At 42.8% G+C, this 25,816-nt stretch overlaps 1 protein-coding gene across 11 annotated transcripts in view; it reads left to right on the top strand.

Annotated features, from left to right (window-relative positions):
- ERC2 (ELKS/RAB6-interacting/CAST family member 2) overlaps positions 1-25,816 on the top strand; it is a 907,015-nt gene that overhangs the window by 724,840 nt on the left and 156,359 nt on the right. For 2 of the 11 annotated variants that reach the window (XM_058561410.1, XM_058561419.1), the window contains exon 18: positions 12,478-12,543. The exons of the other annotated variants lie outside the window; for them this stretch is intronic. In XM_058561410.1, coding sequence (XP_058417393.1) covers positions 12,478-12,504 — 27 coding nt within the window. In that variant the 3' untranslated portion in view covers positions 12,505-12,543. The remainder of the gene's footprint in view (positions 1-12,477; positions 12,544-25,816) is intronic. 11 annotated transcript variants of the gene reach the window in all.

Raw genomic sequence — 25,816 nt, 5'->3', positions numbered from 1 at the left:
CTTATATCAGTATGTGACAACGTAAGAGTCTGAATAGTGGATTGATTTGGATGATATTTAAACTAAATGTCCTTAATATACCCATGTTAACTGGACTGACTTAAAGGGGAGAGGTCTCTTCCAAGGGATTCCTAATTCCCTTTCCATGAATCTTCCAGCCCTAACTTTCCTGTGGCCCTGACGGTTGACCAACAATGACTTCTGGAAGAGGGGCTGCAAATCTTGAGCTTTATTAAGAGATCAGAACACATGAAAATAAAGAAATATAAAAAAATCAATCACTTTGCTACGTTTCCAGAGAAATTCATTTTTCCTTAGGAAATTCAATTTAAGTATTGCCAGGTACTTGCAGAATTAGATTCTTTTTCCATTTCTTCCCTGTCCCTCTCTGCTTCTCTATGATTTTGCTCTCTCCTTGGGAGAAACTGAATCCAAGGGTTATACGTCTAGACTAACATTTCCCAAAGTAACTTTTAGAACATTAGTCCCATGCGGGAAGTCTTGAAACAAAGATTCAGTGGGCAAAGAATTTTGGGAAAGTGCTGCATATCATAACTCAATCTTGGAGAGCCTTGGTGCAATTAGCAGATCAAAGGATCTAAAAAGTCATTTAAGAAAGAAAGTGCTCCAATTTTATTTAATCCAGCATTTCCCAGACTTATTTGATCATAGAATTATTTTTTCTTTTCTAGTGACATCTGTGCTCTGAGAAATACTGTTCTCAGAGTATCAGGTGAAGAAAAGGACTACCTAGTTTAAAACATAGCTGATCCACTTTCTAGCAGTGTTTTTCATCAGAATACAGAGTTTTGAGGCAATTTCCCCTATGCTTTGCATAGCAGAAAATGGGAATGCCTCTTTCTCATTTCTTGGGAAACCTTTTTAAAGCCTATAGCATCTGAGAATAGTTATCCCAACAAAGCCCAATAGATCTGAACTAAGGGAGCCATTATAAGGATGAGGACCCAGGAAAGCAAGGATAATCTTAAATACACAACCCCTCAGGGGTTGAAAATGAGTGTGATGAGGGGAAGGGAGGATTTGGAGAACTTGTAAGAGAAGTCAGTGGGGTATGGCAGTCCAACAGCCTAGACTCCTACCGGAGAAAGGAGCAGTTAATAGTCGGTGGCCTGTGACCCTCAGGATGGCCATAGCCATTGAATATATCCAAGTAGAACATTCAGCAAGTCCCAGTAATGCCTTAGGAAATCTTTCACACCAAGAAGTGGGCACAAGGGCAGACAACAAATATTTCCCATGACACAAGCTGCCGGTGAGCTTTGTGACACAATGAAGACCAAAGAATAAATGGAACATACTGGCAATGCATTAGTGATTTTATTTTTAGTGAAGTTACCAAGACTGATTTTAGAAAAGCTAAGTGGAAACTCAACTTCTTCTTAATGCCCTCTGTACCTGTTATCATCAGTATCTGTTATTTTCTTTAATTAACATCTTTCCTTGCCTTATCAATGATGTCGTCTTTTTACTTATTTTTCCAGGCATCATATGATTTTTATTGTCCCAGGAAAAGCCATATTTTATTAATCTCCTTTCAGTGGCTCCCGGGTATGAACTAACTCCCTGGATAAGAAAAGCACAGCATCAGAGTGAGCTCCACACTCCAGCCAACTCAAAATGCCAGGCCTTGTTCAGGCTGCCCTAGGGCATCCAGGAGTCACAATTCTGTGCCTCGGTCTTGGGTCTTTGAGGACCTGGATCTCACTGCTTTTTTGTGCAAAATGCATTTCCATTTGTTAAAGCATCTGCCACTCTGATTCTAATATTTGGGAGCCTAAATGGCAAAAACCTAAACATTTTTGGACCAGAAACCCCAGAATATGTGACCACTTTCCAGAACTCACCTCTCCTTTCTTCCCTTCCTTCTTTGAATGGAAATGCTCACTCACAAGAGTTGGAAAGCTCAAGGAATTTTGACTACCTTGAAGGACTTTCAGATCCCATTTAAAATTTAAATTTCACATTTTACTTATGGATATCCTACTTCTAAGGAGGGCTACAGAGTCCAGGAGCATGAAGGCATAATACTTGTTAAATTGATTATGGAAAAATTTGGTTGAATTTTATGTTATATTCATACTCGTTGTTACATATTGCAAAGCACATTCACACCTGTCCACAGTAAGCACTCAGTAAATATTTGCTGAATGAGTTGTTCCCGTAGTACCTTTGGGGAATAGGAAGAGCAGATGGAAGTACCCCCACGGTACAGATAAAGAACCTGGAGCTCAGAGAGGTTGTTGATTATCCAGAGTCACACCTGAAAATCAACAGGCCCAAGATGAAGGCCTGAGTCTGAGTGTTGTACGTTGGTGGCAAACCTCTTTGGATGTCAGTATGGATGTATTTATGCAACCATATATATTAAATAATATCAACTTTCTCTAGAATGCAAATGTGCTGTTCCCTTTCCCATTGAATTGTAGTCAATTTTATCCTGTTTTGATTTTTTTTCCCAAAGTCGAATTAAAATGTCATCTCATCAGCTCTTTCTATTTGCCCCAATTTTCATTGTCTTTATTTCCATTCTTCTGTTTTGTGACTTGATTCCTTTCATCTCCTCCCATTTCACCTGTTCCTCTTTACTCTTCTCTATTCCTGTTGTCCCTGTGTCAGTGAAAATGTGGCTTCTTACAACTCTCCCACTGCCATGGAATCACCAGAGTGAGAGGCTCAAGGAGTGGGGAGCATGGCACAGAGAGGGAAAGCCCTCTAGGTTATGGAGGGCCCTTGGCAGTGGATGGCCAGGACCAACATTCTGTTGCTCACTCACTCATGAGCCTCAACATGCACAGGGCCTGGGACAAGCCAGGCCCCCAAAGCAAAGGAGAGGATGCTTCACTCGGCCAGGGGCTGCCGTCAGATCAGCCGGGGTTCTGGGAATACTTTCAGATAGTGACCTAACTGTGGCAGAAGATGGGTTTTCCATTTTGCATCCTTAACTTTAGGATGTCCACTCTGATAATCTATTCCTAGACAATTGATTGCCCTAGTCCTAAATATTACCCACTCCAGTTGGCAATTTCCAGAATCTGTCTACAGACGTAAATAGTGATCATTGGTCCTTTGTCTGTTGCTCCTGGTTAGTCTGTGGTCCTGGCACATGTTGGCTCTCAGTGAGATATGAGTTTGTACCACTGGACATGTTTCAGAGTACTGAATATCCACTTCCATTTTCTGCTGAAAATTTCCATAGAATTCTGCTTGAAATACATATCATTTTCCCATAAGCCATCAAATAACTAAAGAACCCAGCCTTAGACTTGGCCATCTTTTCCAACTAGTGGTCATGGGACAGATATACAGATTATATTTTAAGATATAATCCAATGATCCCACCCATGCTGACTGCACCTATATTCTGCTTCAAAGAGGCTGCAACACTTGCTACCTTGATTTTGAGATTTCTGGTCCAAAAACATGTCCCGTCTCCCCTCCTCTTACAGGAAAAAGACCCATAAGGTAGAGCTAGCTCAGAAAATAGAAACAGGGTTCTTGCCCTCTCACCCTCCCGCCTCTGTCCATGCTGCACACACCTGAGCCTTGGGTACCTGCTCCCAGATAGAATCAGTCAGTGTCCTGCAGAGCATTCCCATAGGAAGGGAATTTCCAGCCATGTCTACACTCAGGTGCTCATTGAGATGGTGGCCAGAGGCAGGTTGACAATATTTCCAAGCCCCATGTGTTTATTGTCCCCACATTTGTCTGGTAACCCCCTCCTGCTTTTCTCCACCTCTTCCTCCCAGGGGCTTGCATTTTATATTTGGTCAACAGGAGTTGGTGAAGTCTCACTGTCCACCAGGGGAATGAAGGGTCATGGCAGCCCCTCCCGGGCCCTGTTACTGCTCAGAAAGCCAACTCAAGGCCCCGGGTTCCCCACTCGCCCTCAGCCCCTCTGTGAAACACTGGACGGGCTTGTGATTAATGCCCTGCTCTCCTTGCACTTTCCCCACAGATTAGCCAAAGTGCAGCCCTTTGAATTCCAACAAACAGACGAGGGGTTTAACTTGCTCCGTTGCCCCCAGAAGATGGATTCTGTATATAGAGTTGTTATTCCTAGCTTTTGCTTAGGGAGGGGGAAAAAAAGAATTTATTTTATGTTTTGAGGTTAAATGAACGTGGGATAAATGTATACATAGTGTCCTTTGTGTATATATGTGTGTATCACTATATGTCAGACAAGCTGAGGACTTTTCCACATATGGAAGAATTTCTCAAGATCATGTTTAACTAGAAATTTCTCTCCCTAACTTCCCCTGAGTGCATGTTTGAATATATACATATATATGTGTGTGTGTTGTAAATACATTTTTATGTTTCCTACATAGAAGAAAAATTAACTACCACGATCAGAGCTTACTGAAGTATAGTTACAGAACAGCCCAAAAAACAGAAACTTTTAGTTCCCCATGACAGTAACCTAATAAGAAAAGTTACACGTCTTACGCTTTTAATATCAGTTTTCCATCCAATCTAGCATGCCTGAAGCTTGCCCGAATAAGAGACAATAGACTTTTTTTTGCATTGGGAATCTAATGTCATGGCCTACTTCTTGGAAGAAGGCTTGGGTTTTGGCTTCATGTAGGGAGGAAGGCTTCAGATTCAAAAGCCCGTGAAGAAACCTCTTGTTGGGCTGATGTTTATTGGATGGAAGAAGGGCTCAGAGATTTCAGCTGTTCCCACTCTTGGGCCAGGCCTCTCAGAATTGGAGCCAAAGATATCCTGGGATGCATTTTGAAATAAATCTTGTGAGTCACTTGCCTCTTGTTTTCCCTTAATTAACTAATTATTAAAAATTGAGATATAATTGACACTTAACATTGTATTAGTTTTAGGCGTACAACATAATGATTTGATATATGTGTATATTGTGAAATGATTTCCAAAATAAGTTAACATTCATCACCACATATAGTTACAATTTTTATTCTTGTGATTACTTGACTCTTTTCTGATACTCCTTTTATCACAAGTAGATTGGAAGATGCTGTGTTTAAAACTCAACATATTAAAAAAAAGTACATGAGATGAAAAGATAGTTCAGATGTCGCTTTTTTCTTTATCCCTCAAAGACTACAAAAATCCCCAAAGCTACTAAAACGTGAGCCAGAAGGGATATGTGATTTCTCACCACGGGGAAATAAGGGCGGCAGTTTGTTTGTTTGCTTGTTTTGAAGAGCAGAAGCTCTGCAGGAACCCTGTCCTCGCTCTCTTTGAGGCCCCAGGTGAGGAAGGAAATGAGGACAAGTGTCTGAACGGTGGTCGTGGGAGGGATTTCACTGCTCCTTCCTCTAGTAGCAGTTACATGCTCACCCAACCATTACAAGCCCAGGAGAGGAAGGAGGCGGGGCGACACAGCCCTGGGGAAGCTGGCTTTGCAGATGAACGGGTTATTGCCAAAGCTCTTTAATCTGGGTATAATGTTAATTCCGCACATGAGGGCACGGTCTGATCCACCCTGCCAGGTAGGGTCTTCATGTACGGGAAAAAGGCAGAGCTGCTTAAGGCATCAGGATCCTCCTGTGAGAAAAGGACTTTTCCTTCAAGGAGAATTGAGCCTATTGAAGATTGCAGTCTTACTCTATTTTGAGTAAAGTTTTTCCCCCCCTTTTACTGGTTCCTCTTAGTTTTAAACCTTGTTTGCAGTATTAGAGTTTCATTAAGAGATTTGTTGCAGTATCTTTTGAGTCAACAGGGGTTTTCAGACACAGCCTGCACTCCCCAGCCTGTAGATGTAACTCATCTTGGCAACATCGGAGGGTGGATTCCTTTTCAGCTTGCTGCTTTAATCCAGTCACATTTGTCTAAGAGGCAGCACTTCAGCTCCCCCATTGAAAGGGGGTGGCCAACCTTGAAACGTCTGGAAGCAGGGAAATCCATTTTCTATTGCTAAACACCATTGCCTCTCTTTTTTTCTTGAACTGAAGTAATAAGGATCATGTTTGACTTACGCACTCTAGGCTCTTGCAGCACTCTGAAGATAATGGAACAGCAGAGGAAAGAGAATCAGAAACATCCTTTAGACGTACACTGCACACTCACAAATTCTGAAAACTACCTCACTTCTGGAACAATAGCATTTTAAAAATTGTTGCAGCATCTTTATGTTAATGATCTGAATAAACTCGAGCTTTGGACAGCCTGGAGATGCTAAAATATCTAAGGATGGTTTTATACACAATCAGATCCTTTTCACACACACCCTTTGGCCTTAGTGCAATACCAAATAATTTGTTGTAATAGTAACAAACTATCAAATGCTACCCACAGGGATGGTGTGCCCAATTACATTTGTATACATTTGTAATGTCTACAAAGTGGTTTAATTTACATTCTCCAATTTAGTTCACACAGCAACCCTATGAAGTGTCAGGGTCAGGATATGATCCTATTTTCTTTTTGAGGCAACTGAGGAAACGAAGAGTCAAGAGGCTAGGGGATTTGGTTGCCCACTAGCTAGGAAAAGGCAGAACCAGAATCATGTTAAAAACACAATTTTCACTGTGTTTAACAAAGCCAAGTATTAATGACTGATGGACGAGGGAGTAAAAATAAAGCCTGTCTTCACTCCCACCCCTTTTTTATGGCTATCTGGCTCAGCTTTTAGCAGATGTTGACTTTGGGCTCCAAAACCTTATTGTTGGCCAATGTAGAGCCTTCCAGCATTTCCATCTTCAGCTGGGTATCTTGTGTCTTTCAGCTGAGAGGGCTGGCACCGTGTATCAAAGGCTGGTTTGTCAGAATTACTTTTGCTTGAAGGAATAGAAAACGGGTTCATTCACGTTGCCCCACAATGATAGTCCAAAAAATTAAGTGTCTAAAGATGCTGCATTAGAAGTGAAGGAGAAAGCTCCCCCTGCCTCCCCCACCCACCCCGCAAGCCTCTCTAATGTTCTCAGTGGCTTGGCAAAGAGGATGCAGATAGCTGCTCTGCTTCAGAGTGTCCCTGTGAGGTGAACTTGCTGAGAAGAAGCAACCCAGGCTGCACAAGCTGCCAGTCTCTGCCTCTCCCTTGAGAAACACCCCAGTGTGTCTTTTAAAATGTGAACATCTCCCATCATGTTCCCCCTCAGCCAGCGATGTTCAGCTTTCACCTACTGGGATTAGAAGAATAAACTAGGGATGCAGCTGGTGCAGTGAGAAGGAGGAAGGAGCCATTCTGGAGGAAAACAAATGAACACAATCTTGGCCACGTTAAGGAACTCTGGAATCCAGGCAGCATTCTCTCTCAGAGGAGTCGAGTCATTCAGCAAAGCAAGAACTGAGCCTTACATACTTACTCACGTGTGAATTCGTGTGTGTGAGGAAGATTAGCCCTGAGCTAACATCTGTTGCCAATCCTCCTCTTTTAGCTGAGGAAGACTGGCCCTGGGCTAACATCCGTGCCCATCTTCCTCTGCTTTATATGGGACGCCGCCACAGCATGGCTTGATAAGTGGTACACTGGCCTGTGCCCGGGATCCAAACCTGTGAACCCTGGATGGCTGAAGCAGAGCGCACAAACTTAACCACTACGCCACCAGGCGAGCCCCTGGAAATGTTTTTTAAGTTCCCAGATCTGAGACATTGTGAGGCAGTATGAAGGGAGTGAAGGCGCTGCCTTTTTCTTCAGGGACTTTGTTTGGGTGCTGATGATACGCCCATATAAGGGACACATACTGTTGCATGTGAGGTTCTCTTTCTTCCAAGAACCAGAGAGACCCAACCTAAGCTGTACCATCCAACTCGAACCAGGACCTTCAACAGCTTGGAAGGGGCGCAGTACAAAGTCAAAAGTACTTCAGAGCTGAGCTAAGCAGAACCAACAAACACTTTCTGGGGTCAAAATGAGCTCTTCTTTCTGTGGCTTCACAGCTCACATGTCAGAAGGGTATACCTTTGAGGTTAGGCAGACTGGAATTTGACTCTGGCTCCACAGCTCCTGGCCAGGTGTCCTTCAGCAAACTACTTGACCTTTCTCTCTGAGCCTTCCTTTCCACATCTTTACAAAGAGCCTCCAGACACCTGCGTCGTGGGGCTGTGGTGAGACGCAGTGAAGAAATACAGAAAGCTGTCACACCCTCTCTAACCTGGAGCAGGTGCTCATACCTGCAGGCTTGTTTCTAGCCCAGGTCAGAAATAAGCTAACATCTATATTTAAACAGAGCACAAAGCAGGTATCTGAACCTGGGTAGGACTTTCTTAATTGTTGGAGGAACTTGTCTGCAAATGGGCCCCATGGGCTGTAACAAATGCAAATCGTATAAGAGTTTGCAGCCATTCCTGACCTCATCACCTGAGCAAAGACATCCATCCAAGGGCTAAGCATTGTAGGAGGCAGGAGAGGTGAAAGATGCTAATGGAAGGTCTCCAGAGGGAAGGTTTGGACTCGATCCTGAGAGAAAACTTACTAGTGCCCCGAGGAGGCTCGGTGTCCCTGTTTTCCAGGCTCATGCCAATTGTTATCCTCTATATATGTGTCTGTCTTTCCCAGCTCTGGCTAAGCCTGCAGTTGGAAATGCCAAGAGAAGCTGCTGTGATCGAACCCAGGCATAGGGTGCGTCGTAAACCCCACACTATGGTCCTGCATTCGTGACTTGTGCAGCCAACGTTTGCAGAGTCCTGGGGCTTGAGGTTTTCAGAAAGTGTCAGAAAAGCCATGAACTGAAGTAGAGGTAGGAGTGGGTCTGGCGAGTATCCACACTGGACCCTGTTATAACCAGGACAACCTCTTTGCATCCCTTCCCACATGGAATCAGGGTTGAATTTCCTAGCAGAGACAGCCGACTGAGTTCTCACAGAGGCAGTGGGTCGATCTGAAGGTGACACTTCCATAATTTCACTCTCATTTCCAGCTAGGACAGGTGTGACAGTAAGATCCCCCATTAAGGACCTTGTCCTCTGATTTCAAGAAAAAAGCCAGCTATCAACTCAAAGAGAATTGCAGGTGTTTTAAAAAAAAAGATGCAGTGATGGGCTGGGGCTTGCCTGCTGGCTGTACTTAATGCTTCAAAATAGAGACCAATTAAAGGTTTACACTGGGCCGTTGATCATGTCAGATTACGGAGTTCCTTCCCAGAGCTCCTTTCTGGGGCTAATAAATGCCCCGCACAACAAGAAGTCTCCTGTCTTGTCAGTGATGACTCAGTCCCTTTGCCCTTAGATCTTGTCATCAGCACAGCCCCATAAGTGGCCCATCTGGTGAGGAATTTTGTTTTATCTCAGTATTTAGAAAATCCCATTAGGACAAAGCATCTGAGACTGCAGGATTTCCATCAAGGCCTCATATCATCTCTGGAGCCATAGATACATCCTGAGGTTATTTGATAGTTAAGCCTCCCCAACTCTTCAAAATTTGCTGTGTTTTGTGGTCACTGTGCTCTGGGCTTCAGCCTGCCTTGGACATTCCCATCCCCAGATGCTGTGGACAAAATCTTGTGGATGACTGATGGACTAGAGGCTTCCTTCCCATCCGGATATTTTGTCAACTCCTGGCATGGCGATCACACACGAGGGACATGCAAGGGAACAAACACCAGGCAGCCTCCAGAAAAGCTACTGCAAAGTAGATTTGGAAGCAGACTCTCCTAGACCTGATAGATAGATTTTAAAACTCTAAGTATTTCTAAATAACTTGGCATGAAGTTAGGGGTCAAGTGATATTTATCTGTTTCTTATTTTTTGGTCCCCAAATTTACATTTCTGTGCATTAAGGTTGCTGAACAAATGAATATTTGCATACAGAGATGCAGGCAGCGCAGGAGTCAAACAGCTGTGAACGTTTGGAAGTACTTGGAGCTCCCTCTCTGATTAGCTCCTGCATTTTTGTTTTTTATTCCCCAAGCAGACACTCACTCTGACCCAGATCACTTGGTGATTAGGGTCAATTCATGTTTAAGCTTTGAAGATTAGAGACACCAGAAATGGCCACCACTTCCTTTTCTATTTTCTTTTAAAAACTTTAAACTTGAGAAACTAAAACCTTGAAAAAAAAGCATAATATTCTGAGTTCACTAAAGGAATTTATCCACATTTCTGCCATGTTAAATGTTAGCAAAGTTTATATTGGACTGTCATATTTCTTTACTTTATTCACCAGCGTACAAGATGTCGATCTCAACATCTGGTTTTTAATAACCCTCGACATCTGGGAGCTCCTTTTTATTCCTGTGGTGGACGAGGCACAGTAGTGATATTGGCAGTGTATATTTTCAAGCTACAACTCCTGTCTGTTTCAATCATAATTAATTACCACTTTTTAATATATTTAATTTGCTGAAAGTGATTTGCATTAGACCACATTTCACTGTTGAGAAAATAGTGGTAGATTTTGGTGGCAGTGGCTTTTCTCTTTTCTTTCTTCTTTTTTAAAATTTAAAGCCCTCTATGAATGGATTTGAAACAAACAATGTATACATGCTATTGGGTTTTAAATGCAAAATGAAATAAACTGGTCTGCAAAAAATGGATGTTATAGCCATTTGGAAGCAGTTAGTGGGGGCTGTGGGCTGCATTTTAGAGAAAGCCTCCTATTTTGTTTTGTGACTTTGGTAAATCATAGCATCTCTCTGTGCTAGAGTTTTCCTATAGCAGAGACTTTGGGGGTCAAGAACCTTGTAATGAAAGCTAGGGCCTCCATCCGGAGAAATATACTTATACACATACCCGAACGTTCTGCATTGAATTTGAAGGGGTTACTAGACCCCTTGAAACACATTATGGAAGCTGGAGGGACCCAGGCTATAGACTCTCCTTCATTAGCATAAAAAGGGACATCAACTTTGGTTTTCTCCAGAAGCTGAGAGGAAGTTTAATGAATGTAAAGATATGTATCTCCCAAGTTATGTAGGGAAAAGGGAGGTTTATTGCCAGGAGCAATTAGATCTGTGGTCTTTGAACAGACCTAGACTGTGTAGGGGTAAACAAACACAGGTAAATTTACAGGAGAAGACCCAGATAAACGATCAATTGTACCTTATTTTTTGCCAGAATATTCCTATCTAAACTGTCCAGTGCAAATTCATACTGAGTTGTCCAATTCAGAGTGTGCAAATCACTTGATTGACTTATATCAATTGGGGATACTTAACCCTTTGTGGGCCATAGACCCCTTTGGCAGTCTGGTGAACTCCCTGAACCTCTTCTCAGAATAGTATTTTTAAATGTGTAAAATAAAATACACAGAAATACAAAGGAAACAAATTATATGAAAACTCAGTTCACAGACCACAGATCTAAATCCTTGACTAGATGAAAATCACCTTGGCCTATTGGCAAGATTAGGCTGAACTGCGTGAACTTGCTGTTTTCTAGATAAAAAATCGTCAAATATTGGCATTTTCATATGATTCAACCAAATATTACAACTTAAGCAATAAAGATCCAAATAGTGAGAAAATGTTCCAAATTATTTTTTTTCCTGTGCCTGATTTTCAAAACAAAGAAGCAAATCATGGCGAAACCTGGTTTCATTGGAGATTTATTAAAAGACACAGCTCCCAAAGCATGTGTGAGACCAGGATATGAACCACTCAGTCTTCTACACTTTTTTTCGATCTTTGCAGTAAATAGTGAGAATTCTTGTTCAAAACAGGACCTTGTGATGTTGGATATACTTCTATCTTCTAAGATTTAATTTCTCTGCCTATGGGCCACTTTACTGAGTGAGGAGTGGCCAGAGCCATTCTGGAAATGTTTTCAACAACAAGAATTCAGACCAAATAAGTTTCAATTTATCCTCAGTTGAACATAATTTTAAGTTAAACAAAACTTCCTTTCTACAAGCATTCTACTGAATTGAAAGTTTACTCTCTTTTCTTTGAAACTTATTTGATTGCAAATGTATAATCATCCCATGCAAATATATAATCATTCAATGGCATGCACATCCTCTTTTATGCTGAGAGCAAAATAGAACCTGACAAATCGAGAAGATCACAGCGTGTTTGAGCCTTTGTGAAATAACCGACGTGAATTATCGCATGCTACAAAAGTTTGTTTCACCCAAGTAGATGGAGTTTTTTTTTTTAATTCTTCTTCAGCCTTTATTGATACTTCAAGCTTAAGAGAAATTAAGGGTATTTGATTACTATAATTACTTCTCTGCTTACTTAAAAGGTTTAATCTACTCCTTAGGCGTATGCAATTCAGATTGCATGCTTTCCAAAAAAATAATCGTCTGCTAATGTAGACTAATTTTAATCTTTTAATCCAGTCTTGACACAGAGTCAGAGCTGGGTGGGTGGAATGTTTTTGTGTGGGGGTTGCCATAGATGCAAAACTCAGTCATGTATTTGACAAGTCAGTGATGTGGAACTTAAGTTACTATAGATTTTTTTTTCCTTGCTCTTTAAGATTAAAAAACAAAGTGAAGATCAGTGTGCCTTTCCAGTGCATCACGGTGTAACTAACCTTCTCTTCTTTCATTCCGGTGCTCCCCTCCTCTCCGTGCACCTCCCTACCCCGGGCCGGCCGCAGGATGACGAGGAGGGCATATGGGCATAGCCGGGCCTGTAAACCAAAGTTCCAGTTTTGTTTTGAGGGGTGAGAAACCATCTTTTATATCATTTTTCTTTTAAAAATTGCATTCTAGTGTTGTATTGTGTGCGTGCTCAATTGTGTTCGCTGATGTTTGTGACTGTGCCCTGTGTTTGCTTCTGTGTTCTGTTACCATCCCCAAGAGCCCCCTCCTTCCTCCTCCCCCTCCCCGCAACCACATTGTTGCTCTGCCTTGTTGGGGCTGGGTTGAGCACGATTCAAATGTTTCTGTGTTATTTACAATGTAAACTATGCCCTTGCTAGGATTTATACACACTTTTTAAGGCATGATTGTGGACTCAGAAATTGTCACAATTCTCCAGTCGTGGTTTTCAGCCGACTGCTTGCTTTTACCAGATATGCCAGTGTGGTGTGACTCTCACGTCCTTCTGGTTGTGTCAGATGTTTGGGAAGGAATAAGGAAAATAAAACTATGTATCTTCGTGGAGCTGAAACTATCATCTCTAAGAAGCCCATTTAATGGATTGTACTCTCTCTACTATGGCAGTTCTGAAGAAAACACAAGGATCAAGGCATAGTGATGGTGAAAGGGTAACTGTACCGCTTTAAATGAATTAGAATAGAAATATTAATATTGGCAGGTCTCATGTGGCATTATATCTGTTGTTTTTTATAATTGTACTTCTATGGAGCTTTGCGTTATAAATTTCTTGCATTGCATTTTTCAGAGGGTTTTGTGCTTTTGAAGGTTGATTTTTAGCTATTAAGAACCCACCCTTTATTTCTGTTCTATCTAGTGGCACGTGTAATTGCTACACAGTTATAAATGGAACATTGAACTCTAGTGACTTTTGCTGCTGGGAATCACATCTCTTCAGGATACTGCCAGGCTATTTAACTTGAACACCAAGTCACAAACTCCCTGGAGTTGAATATACCTGTGGTTACCTAGAATATGCTGTTGAACTTCATGACATGGCATATGCCACTTTGTTCAGAACAAGGAATGTGGTAGATTGTGTGCTATCTTGATTTTTTATGGTCAAAAAGTACTCAACGTGCAGTTCTTTTTCTGGGACAAACATGAAATGTCACAATGCTGGAGAATTACCAGGTCTGTGATTAGAGGGGCAGTTTGGGGGATAACTTAGCAGGTGTGCCCTTCCTCAAGTCTTGTCTTCATATTCTATGGCAGTGGTGCTTCAGGTGAATTTTAAAACAATAACTGGTGGTTATGCCCGTGGGTGACAATTTTATTAGTGTGTTTCACTGCTTGGTTGAACCTATTGTAGGTGCCACCAATGAGTCAGATTGCTTTCTCTCGTCCTGCAGGGAATACACAGGGGTTTGATTTTCAGACACAATATCTTTCCGAGTAGTAAAGATGTAACACCTCCTGGATCCATTTGCTGCCAGTAAAATCTACATCCTGATTACATCATTTATCTCCTCTCTTTTCCCTTTCCTGGGTAAAGGGAAAAACAACACTGGAATGAACTCTTCCAGATGCAAAGTGGTTCCAAAGGGAAGCTTGTCAGTATGAGGAGGTGAGAAAACCAGAGAAATTCCTAAAGTTCTGTCTGGGAGACTCTCTCCCTATCTAGGGAAAACTTTAAGAGAAATATCATCTTTACTCAAACAGAAAAGCTAATAAAAGCATAAATTGACCTAAAACAACATTACATGAGAAGTAAAGGTTTTATAATGTTAAAAAGCAAACATGAGGGGCCGACCCCGTGGCTCAAGCGGTTAAGTGTGCGTGCTCTGCTTTGGCAGCCCAGGATTCACGGGATCGGATCCCAGGCGTGCACGGACATACCGCTTGTCACGCCATGCTATGGTGGCATCCCATATAAAGTAGAGGAAGATGGGCACAGATGTTAGCTCAGGGCCAATCTTCCTCGGCAAAAAAAAAAAAAAAAGGAGGAGGATCAGCATCGGATGTTAGCTGAGGGCTGATCTTCCTCACAAAAAAAAAAGAAAGCAAACGTGAAACCACAACATGCGTGGACTAGATAGGCAAAGGAAGGTTCTATGAGTTTGGGGCTTATCTTGAGAAGTGTAGGTCCTACATGGGGCTCTTCTATGAAGCTGCTTCTTCTGCCATCATAAATGTTAAGGCGCTGGGCTGCATTTGTGTCTCCTCCTGAATAATAAAGATTTTTATTACTCTTTCGCAAGATTCATGACATCCACCCTGCCATCCCCTGTGATAGGAACCTCGTTGTCATCCTCAGGGTGAAATTGGTGCCAAGGCCCATAGAAAGCCTTGCTTTGTTTAAGGCAAATTGGGACAATGGTGTTAAATAAACCCCTACCCCCTTTATTCCTCCACGAATTTCCGAAAACACTGTGTACCCCAGAAAACAAATGTCTTCTAAAAGTTAGTCAATATATAATCCTACTTTAATATGTTGTAATAAATTTTATAGGCTTCTGAGAAAAACTACTTATCTTTCTTTATGACTCCTTTAAACAAGTTTGCTCAGATATCCTCAGGCTTTTAAAACCATATCTTAAGGATTTAAATAATGAGATCCTGGGGAAACCTTCTATTTTTGAACAGCCGTTGCATGTTTTGAGTCGTGTTATAATCTGTAGGGCCTAAGGAGACATTAAATTTATAACTAAAGATGGATAATAGTGGCACATTAAAAATTAACTGTTTTGAATATTTTGATTTATGGCCCTTATAAAAGAAACATTACAAGAAGTTATTTTACTAGGCATCAGTAATATGCTTATAATAGCATCAGAAGGCCTTGACTTGAATCTGGTGTTTTGGTGCTGAAATGAATCATAATTTAAGAAAAGTTGCTCCAGAAATTATAACAAATTGGAATTAACGTAACAACCCTGACAGCTCCTCCCCTTTTTGCCACTTCTAGATACTAGACCAGGCCTGATTTATTTGTCTCTCCGTGATCATGCAAGGGTGGTGTTTTCTGAGAGCAAAGTGAACTGGGCAAGGTTCGCTTTTCTGAAGAGTTTTAGCAGCCCCTAGAGCTAGCCTTTTCCCTTAACCCTCACACCCAGGCCTGTGTATCAGCGTATGACCTGTGCAATCTGCAGAACCCTGAGCTTAGAAGGGCTCCACTCTTGGTTTAATGCTCCGCCGTCACTGTCTTGAAATTCTTAGTAATTTTTGAACAAGGGCCCCCACCCTTTCATTTTGCACTGGGCCTCACAAATTATGTAGTTGGTGCTGCTTAGATCCACCATATACTCTGTCTCCAACTTTTCTCTACTCCCTTCTCTATTGGCTCATCCCCACTCCTGTTTTCTTATGTCTAGAATTTTCCTTTGGCCTGACTTATTGTTCTGGTTTTCTCACAGAGACTCCATGGGATAACGTTTCCAGCAAATCGTTGCCCTCATGGGCATCCCTGTAATGCGTATTCATCCACTGTCCTCTCACCCCCCCGCTTTTGATTGTGAAAATGTGGTCCTGGAGCCCTTACTACATTTTCTGTCTTGCTTTGCAAAATACAGAAAAAGCAGCTGCTTAATTCTCCATTACTTTCCTTCAGAAAAATCCTCTCGATGTAGCAAAATGGAGGTGCTTTTCTTGGACCCCCAAGAGGCACTTTGATTTGTGGACATTCAGTGAGGTGGGGCAGTGAGGGACCAAATCAAGGCACCTGTGAGGTCTAGTGCCACATCTGCCTTGACATGTGAATGTTTCAGCTTTTACTGTGAACTCTTGTAACTGAGCAGACAGAACACAGGATCATTTTTATTTCTTAAACCACTAGAAAGGAATAAGTCTTTTTAGATTGAAAACATATGCAAATCTTTAGGACTTGGTTCATAAAAATAGAGATGTGGGCATTAACAGCTTTGGCAAGAGGCAGTGATGCTAGTAGATGCATCCTGTTCAAAATGGAGAATTGTAGCTCCATGGCATCAGCACGTGGACAGTGTTATGGTGAGTGCAAGTATGAATCACAGAGCACTTAGACACGAGGAAGGGGTTTTTCACACATAGAAGCAGTCCTCAAAGGCTGGTGGAAATCCCCACTATGCCTCCTCTCAGGAAGAGTGAAGAAGGAGATATTTTGTTATGGCTGGAAAGTTTATACCTTCCTTGCCTTCTCTTAGTAGAAAAGGTCTAGAAACTAGGCCTATGCTCATCCTAGGGCAAGAGAAATTCAGGTGCTGGAAAAGAAGTTGTGGAAGGAGCCCTGGGCTTTCAGTCGCCTCAACCGAAGTCCTGGTTTCTCTGCAAAGTGGAGGTTTCCTTTTATACTTCCTGGACAGGTATACCAACTAGTGTTTTTAATTCAACCTATATTTCCTATGACTGAGGATCTGATGTATCTCCTTCTTGTGCCGTTGGCTGCTAAGTCTTTACTTTCGTTCATTCTTTTATCCATTCATTCAATCATTTTTCACTTATTCATCCTTCTTTCATCAAACGGTTAAATTCTTGGTTAGATGCTGAGAAAACAATGATGAGTAAGGTAGACATGGTTGCTACCCTGTGGATCTTACAATCTAGTTGAGGGAAACAGACCATAAAGAATTAAACATATGAATGGAAACCTTATACATTTTGATCATTGCTTTTATGGAAACCATGAAGATATCAAGATTAATAAGAGGAACCTACTTGTTAATCTGCCCAGAAATGATGTTCAGCAAGCATGTCTCCAAGGAAGTGAGTTTTATGCCAAGTCTTAAAAGGAGGAGAGTCTGGGGGTATCCATGCCAGGATTGTGTTTGGGAGGTGGTATCAGGCAGGTGTGCAAAGGGCTGAAGGTGGGAAAGAGCTTTATGGGCTGAAAGAGCTCGAAGACCATAACTCTGAGTGGAGAATAAGACAGTGAGATGAAGATGAAGAAGTGGAATGGGACCAGATCATATAGGGCCTTTTAGGCCAAGGTAGAGAGTTTGGTTTTTAGCCTAAGAAAAATGAAAAAAAAATTAGAGGCTCTTAAGCAGGAACATGACGTGATTTGATTTATGTTGTAGAACAACCCTGGCTGCTGTACAAAGGATGAATTGTCATGGCAGGAAGAGCAGAAGTAGGGGCTATTCCATCATTTGTGAGAGAATTGATGGTGCTGACCCAGGGGAGCAGTGGAGGAGATGCAGACAAGTGGATAAATTGGAGATGAGACTAGGAAGTGAAACCAGTAGGACTTGAATGGTGAGGTAAGAGAAAATTCCAAATCGAGAATGCCTCTAGATTTCTACCTTGGGTGTCAAAGCGGGGGCAGGCCATTGTTGGAGAGTGGGGGCTGAGTAGGAATCCAGAGTTCTATTTTCCCCAGATGTCCAGTCAGACTGGCCAAGAGACAGGCTTTTGATCTCCTTTTCCATTTGCCTGTATATCAACAAGATAATCTTTGATCTCTCATCGCGGTGACATGCAGGCTGTCAGGTTTAAAGCATAGCTAAAGTCAAACTTCCAGAGTGTGTGGCTCCTCTGACTCTTAAAGAAAAGGAGAGAACTTGACTATCAAAGATTGCAAAGAAAAATCAGCAATCATAGAATAGGGAGACAGAGATGTGTGGCATAGTGGTCTATAGAAAAACCGAGCTCCCAAAGTTTTGGAAGATTGAAAAGGACCTAGAGAGAGAAAGAAGATGCTGTTGGCTCTTGCAGTCCCCCTGAGATCCCCAGGCATCAGGAATTCTGCCAGTTAAGGTGTGCCTCATGAGGTTTTGGCTGCTGATGACAATTGGCTTCCCATCTTGAAATTCTGAGTATATTATTTCCTGCAGAAGAAGCTTTCAATAATCTGTTTTCAGGAATTAAGATGAGAAGTAACCAGAAGTAGCTACAAGATGTAGTAGCTACACCATGACAAAGGCTCTGCCTATTCCAATTGCAGAATTGATTCCTGGGCAAAGTGAGATATTTTTGCTTTCTTTTCCTCCACTTCCTTCTTTTTTTGGCTTCCTTGCTTCTCTGGAAGATATCTGACTATTTATATCTTCTGTTCAAGCTCGTAGAGCTATTGTTCAGAGCTACAGCTTGAATGTTCTACCCAAAGTCCTTGTAATCAATAATTCATTCAGAAAATATTTCTTCATCTCAATACTGGAGTTGAGGTTGTGAACAAAGTACAGTTCCTACCCTGGAGGAATTTAGAGTAGTACACAGATTCTTAAGCTGGTGTCCATGAACCCCCAAGGGTCTGCAAAACCCTTGGCATGGTTAGCTGACTTTGATGTGGGCGTGTTTGCATCCCCCAGGAGAGAGAGTATCTATGATCCTCAACAGATATTCATAGGGGCCGGTGACTCAGAAAAGGTGAAGAACCACGTATCTATAGCAGGCTGGGTAACAGTGTGGTAAGGTTACTCATAATGTGGCCTCTGGATTCGATGAGGCCTGAGTTTGGACCCTGGCTCCAGCACTACTTGGCTGGGGGACCTTGGGTAAGTGTCCTTCTGTCTCTGCCCCTGTATTTCTTCATTTGGAGAAGGTTGTGCACACTTGACGGGGCTGTGGTGAGGATGAGATGAGATGAGGCAAGTAAAGTGCCTCACTGTGTCTGGTGCATGGTGAAGGCTCAGTCCTCATTAGAATATCACTATTATTATCACTCCTGGACTTGGGAGAGTGGACTCTCTTTGCCAACTGAAGAAAGTAGTTGATATTGTGGAATTGATGAATTTGGGGGGTAAGATAAAAAACAGAAGAAAGAAAAGTCAAAAGGAGAAATCTATTCCTATGACCATAGCTATGTAAGCCAGCTACACATTTTCTGGCAGGTCTTAAAGTCCGTTTACCCTAAAAACACACCCTCTTCAGTTACCTTTGATTTTAGTGACACCTGAGTATAGCAAAGGTAGGTTTTATTACTAGAGACTATGAATTAGTCCATGTTTCTAGCAGAGGGTTTCTTTCAGCTAAAAGAAAAATCTAGTGAGTAACGTGAAAAGCCAACAGATATTTAACAAACAACTGTGAGCTGATGAATTGGAAGAGAGAAAAGGGTAATAATGTCTCAGTCCACCTCTTTCTGCTCTCAAATAGGATGGACTTGGGGGCAGGGCTAGAAGCTTTCAAGCAGAATCGAGTGCAAAAAATAAGTTCTTCTGGGTTTTTCTGGAGCTTGTAATGGTTACATGGCAAAGCAATGCATGTTGGCTTGGATATGACCACACTCTCAGGACCTGAAGTCTGGCTGAGAAATCATAAACAAACAGTGGTGATAAATGACTGTGGGCCAGAGGCGGGAGGCGTCTAGCGGAGTGTTGTTGCATTACATTACATCCTTCCTGTGCCAGGGCTGGCGCACAGGGAACACTCGGCCTCTCCCACCCCTTTGTCATTTGCTCCACAGTGCGGTGCTGGTCTGATCTTGTTTAACGTCTTTATTAATGATCTGTAAAGGGGAGAAAAGAGTATGTGAAGGAAAGTCACAGATGACACTAATTTGGGAGGTGTTGGAAACACCAGTGAGGTCAGAGAAATCACACAAATGGCCTGAAGAAGGTTAAGAACGTGGAAGGAAAGTAACAAATCTTGGAGAAGTCCAAACACTCACATCTGGCGAAAATTAATCTGAGACACAGATATCAATGGGTGGGAGGGGTATGGAAAACTGAATGCTGAAAGAAAAATAAGAAGCTGAGTGGACATCGGGAAAGCCAGCCATGGATGAGAGCAGGGAGAGAGGCACCAATGGCAGTTAGCCCTGTCTGGATGTTAGCAGGTGCCAGGGAGACATACTTCACTATTTGTGATGATCCTGCCCATAAATTGTGTCTTACACTTGGGACATCACAATGTTATGCATGATCTTTTCCAGAGGATCACCCAAGTTACCAGGAAGATGGAAAGGGTTTTTAAAGAATGCAACCACTAAATGACGTCAGGGCACCATTTAATGTTGGATGTATATCCAAAACTCACAACAAAGAGTCACCATTCAAACATATGGCCAGATGGTATTTTTAGGGTAAGGATAAGAAATTCCTCTTGGGATGTGTAAATGTAGGCTCGAGAAGGCTCATAGGTCTCTTTCCTAGTCTTGGAAACCAAGAGCAGACACTTCTCAGAAGCCTGCTTTGGTGGGCAATGTTAACACGCTGGGCCAGAATTTTCTTGGTGGTTCAGGGAGAGGAACTCCAGCAACATCTCTCTCCAACCATCTCCACAGCCCCAACAAAATGGAAAAACCAGACAACAGCATCCAAAACAAAGGCACATATTTATGGCCACCACTGGGTGTGTCAACCAGAATGGCTATATGCTTTTCTGCCATTGAGGCATCAATTGGCTGGAGGCTATTGGCCACACCCAGATGGATCTTACCTCTATCCTCAGGCCTCTCCCATATATGCCTTCCCCAGAGTAACATAACCCTGCAGAAAGAGTGCTGGCCCACTAGGCCACCAGATGATCTCATGAAACAGCTACTATAGTCCCCATTTTGCCTGGGTAGCCACAAGTCACCTTCCCCATGAACTTGTAAGTCAGAGACTTTGGGATGCAAATGTACGTTCCCTCTGGCTTTGTTTTCCAGAAAATAGAATGTAAATGCTAAGAATAACAGCATACAACAATGGAGCACTTGTGTCCTGCCAGGCCCTGTTCTAAGCTGCCCCCTCTTATCCCCTGTGGGGATCCTGCACTTGTAAACACTGGGCCACACTTGTTTTCCATCTCACAGGGCTGTTCCCATGGTGACAAAATCACTGAGATGCTGAATCTGCGTAAGGAGGATCCGTGCTGTTTCTTTCAGCTTTCAGGAGCTTTCCACAGCCTGAGGGTGAGCCTGGCTCTGCTGTTTCTTTCAGCTTTCAGGAGCTTTCCACAGCCTGAGGGTGAGCCTGGCTCGTTTGTAACTCCACTGTGTGTCCTAATAAGTCGGGCCCCTCCTGTTGTGTCTGTGTCAGTGGTCACAGGTCCTGGGCAGCTGAGGATTCTGCCCATCAAGCGTTTCTGCAGTGCCTCAGTCACTGTGTTTATGCAGAGCAGTGGAAACAGAGCTCCTAGAAGGATGTAGAAGAAAGGTTCTTATCTCTTTGAGAGAAGATCATTCTCCTCTCCGTTAAACCTGTTAGACTCAGAATAAAAAGGCAAATGCCTATATGTGGCTAAGGACTCCTCCGTGTACACTGTACCTTCGTCCTTCAGAGGAAAACATAGGATGAGGCTCTGAAATAAAAAAGACACAAAGACCACTTTCACTGGGAAACCTGAGCTTCCTATAGACAACGCTTTGTTTTCCCCATTTATTACTTTTATGTTTATTGTAGAAAACTTAGAAAGTTTAATGAGGAATCAGGGGAAAAAATTTCTTAAAATGCTCAATCAGAGAAAGTACCATTTTTAGGCACGTTTTTCCTACACAGATATGGTCATGTAATATACACTTGATGGGTCAGAATCTGACTTTGATAGTGTTTGGTGCTAAATGGTTGGTAAGCACCCAGGCTCTGAGTGGCACAGACCCAGTTCAAAGAGCGGTTCTACCAGTCTTATGTGCTGGCTTAAGGCTGTAAAGGTAGCTAAGGCTATTATTGGTGTTGTTATTTATTCAGTGTCATGTGAGTGTCTTTCCATGTTGACAAATTGACATCTGTTTATAATTTTGATTTCTGCTCTGCATCAGGCTGTCGGGAGAGCTTCGGCAGGCTGGGGTAGGCACCCTGCAGCCCTCTGGGGAGGGGATGGGAGTAACACTGCCCAGTGGTTTGTTGTTGGCGGAGGTGTGAGGCTTCATTGTTCTGCACTCAGCTGTCAGCTGAGGGAGCCTAGATGCCTGTGGCTGCCCTGAGTCAGCATGTGGTGGAATTAGCAGTCCTGCTGATCCCCCAGCATCCATTCTTCTTTCAACGCACCTTGATCTCTGATGTCACTGCATTATTTGAGAGGAGTTTCTGTAGAAACTCCTTAAACTTAAAACAAGAGTCTCCCCCTTGCCCATGGCATTGGTAGTGACCCCATTCTGCATGTAGGGCTTTTTGCTGCTCTTCTTGGTTATTTTATTTATTTATTTATTTATTATTATTCCTATTTTCTTTGGTGAGGAAGATAGGCTCCGAGATAGCATCTGTTACCAATCTTCCTCTTTTTGCTTGAGGAAGATGGTGCCTGAGCTAACATTTGTGTCAATCTTCCTCTACTTTGTATATGGGACACCACCACAGCATGGCTTGTTGAGTGGTGTGTAGGTCTGCGCCCGGGATCTGAACCTGTGAACCCCGGGCCGCCAAAGCAGAGCGTGAGAACTTAACTACTACGCCACTGGGCCAGCCCCATATTTATTTTTCGTACTTGTATCCTCTGGTCCTGGGGCACTAGCTTGGGAGCATGATGAAATTATGTTAGAGGAAATCCTTTGCACTCCTCTTTGTCTGGATGCAGGTGACACGCTAGGAAATGAAAGCATGCCTGTTTTCTTTTGAGAGAGGAACGGGGCTTGCCCAGCTGGCAGCATCTCCACCAGCCCATCTGAAACGTGATTCAGCCTCATAGGGCGTTCAGTACATTTGGCAGCGGAAAAGAATTGTCCTTCCCTCTCACAGAATGTGGAAGCGAGAGAGGGAGAACGAGGAAGTGTTCTGGAGCCAGAGAACAATCTTTGTCCCTCCTTATGCAACAGGCTTGGGACTCGGCGAAATCCGATATGTTAGATAAGGTGGTGACTGTCTGTGCGGGTGCAAGCTGAGACACACCAGATGAATTTTCTCCGTGTTATTATTTTTAAAAATTATGAATGCACTAACATGTTTGCAGAGGCCAGACTGTTAAGCTCTTTCCACGCTTTGTGGGTGAGTGTGAGTACCTGGTTTGAGGCTCAGGCCTGCCCCCCGTGGAGGCCTTCTGGGAGCTTTATGTAACTGGGTATCTCTCCTCGGCTTGGGCAGGTAAGGCATGGGGAAGGATGGGCTCTCTCCATATCCCCCTCGGCCAGTCACTGCTTTCCCAACAAACACTGAGGGCAGAGGCAGCTGTGGGGAGGTCTTCAGCCCGGCAGCTCTGTGCCTAGTCTGCTCATCATCAGAAACGTCTTCACAGTTCTAAGGGCTGACATTGCCACTTCTCCCACTTCTGCCTCATTCATACAGCTCCCTCCCCAGCTTAGAGAAAATATCCCATGTCTGCCCCTGATTTTCCTCTGACCCCTGTCAGCTCTCTGAGGGTGCAGGCAGGTGGCACCATGCCTGTTTTACAGAGTAAGAAAGTGAGGTTTGAACAGTTGAGATTTTCCCAGGGCTATAGAGATAGGAGCCAGGAGAGGTAGGACTTGAACTTCAAACATCTGACTCTTGGTCAACTGCTCCTTCCCCAAGGATGTTCTTCAGAGCACTAATGGTATTGGATATTAAGAGACACTTTTTAAAAAATTATAATAAAAGCATTCTGTGTTCAAATAAGTTTGAGCAAAACTGGATTAAACAGAATTAAATAGGTTTCTTCATTGCAGGCCTTCTCAGAGCCTTTGATAGGCCAGTGTCCTCAGGCTAGTTGTCACACTCTGAGAGAGAGAGGGTTGGCTGAGTTTGCTGCAGTTACTGCTCATGGGCCCTTTTCTTCCTAGGCCCTTATCTAGAATTAGTGCTCTCAGAATATATTTGGGGAAAGCTTTGCTGTGGTCTTCAAGATGGGCTATTTGCCCTAGCAGGTGGAGCTACCACCGTTGTTTGAGGTAGTTAACTGGGAGCCTGCAGATCCTTTGCCAAAAAGGACAAATGAATGGGCCTGAAACGGAGAAGGCACGTAGCCCAGCCCCACCATTAAGCTTTTATTTCCCTTACTGTGTTGGGCAGCTATGTTTTGCCCAGTATTTACCTGGAACTTGGTGGCCACATAGATCCAGGGTCAATAAGACACATAAAGAGGAATTTGGGGCCTTTACCCAAGTTGACTTCATGATGGAAATAGTGCAGGGGCCATGATCTCAGGAAAGGTGAGAACTAGCATTTCCTCTCCTGTGCTGTTTGTCACATGCCTGCCACTGTCCTAAGTTAGGGCTCAGCAAACTTTTTCTGTAATGGCCAGATAGTAAATATTTTAGGTTTTGTGGGCCAAAAGACAAAACTAAGAATATTACATAAGTATTTATATAACAAGAAAAAATACAAATTTTCACGTATTTTTTTATTGATGAAATTCAAAATATAGAGAGTGCATGTTTTTGTAATACATGTCTACTGATGAGAAGAGTAGGATTCTTTTGGGAGAAAATAACATTTCACTTAGGATTTCAAAGTTAGGATTCTCTATCATCGAAATCTATTGCAAATGTTCATCTGTTGATGCTGATCTGTAATGGTATTTTGTGTATTTCATCTTTGAAAATGTCTGTCCATACATTTAGATACGTGATACACATGGCACTCAAAACGCTGTCGAGTTCTGACTGCCTCACTGCCACTTGTAGTGTGCTGAGCAGTAGTGCAGACCTAGAAGACTGCCACAGACCCTCTCGGTAGCAGCTACTCAACTGCCATTGCAATGCAAAAGCTGAGAAAGACAGGAAATGAATGGGCGTGGCTGTGTTCCAATATAAACCATATTTCTGGACAATGAAATTTGAATTTCATATAATTTTCCTATGTCACAAGATATTCTTCTATTGATTTTTTTCCCAACTGTTTAAAAAAGTAAAAACCATTTTTAGCTTACAGGCCACACAAAAACCAGTGGTGGGCTGGATACAACCCACTGGACCGTTTGCCACCCACATCCTAAGTGCTTTCACGTTGGTCGTCCTGTTCAATCCTCACATCTCTCATTTTCCGGATGAGGAAACTGAGGCGTAGAGAGAGGAAGTTCCTTGTCCAAAGTCACACAGCTCAGGGATGTCAGAGCTGGGATTCAAACCCAGGTGTGTCTCAGGTCAAAGCTGCTCGCCAGGACTGTTGATTATCTGTATTGACTCACATTGCATTACTCAAGGTGGCCCTTTCAGGTCTCTACTTCAGTCTTCAAGCTTCCCACCCAGCCTCCTCTCGTAGGAAAGGGTAGAAGACCTGTTTCTCTGAGAATCATGAAGACAGCCAGCAAGGGTTCCATCAGTTTCCTCCTCTCCACCTCGGGATTTTTCTCCATTAACCACTTCTCCCCTTCCTTCTCTTCACACCTTTTTTCACCTCATCTTCTTCCTCTTGTTCTTCCCTTTTGTGAATAAAATGTCCATGTAGGAGTTCATGGAACAGAGGTGGGAGCTCTGCATCCCAGATCTGCCCTTTAATCGCTGTGTGACCTTGGGCACAATATTTAATCTCTCTGAGCCTCAGTGTCCTCATCTGGGAAATGGGAAAAATAATGTTTTATTTTCCTCCCTCGTGGAGTTCTTGTGACGATCAAATGAAGTATTGATGTAAAATTCTAGCCCAGTGCTGG

The sequence above is a fragment of the Diceros bicornis genome, chromosome 2 (genome assembly GCF_020826845.1).
Source record: "Diceros bicornis minor isolate mBicDic1 chromosome 2, mDicBic1.mat.cur, whole genome shotgun sequence".
In the NCBI taxonomy this organism is placed as follows: Eukaryota; Metazoa; Chordata; class Mammalia; order Perissodactyla; family Rhinocerotidae; genus Diceros; species Diceros bicornis.
The sequence above is the reverse complement of the archived record's forward strand: the minus strand, read 5'-3'. Positions and strand labels throughout refer to the sequence as shown.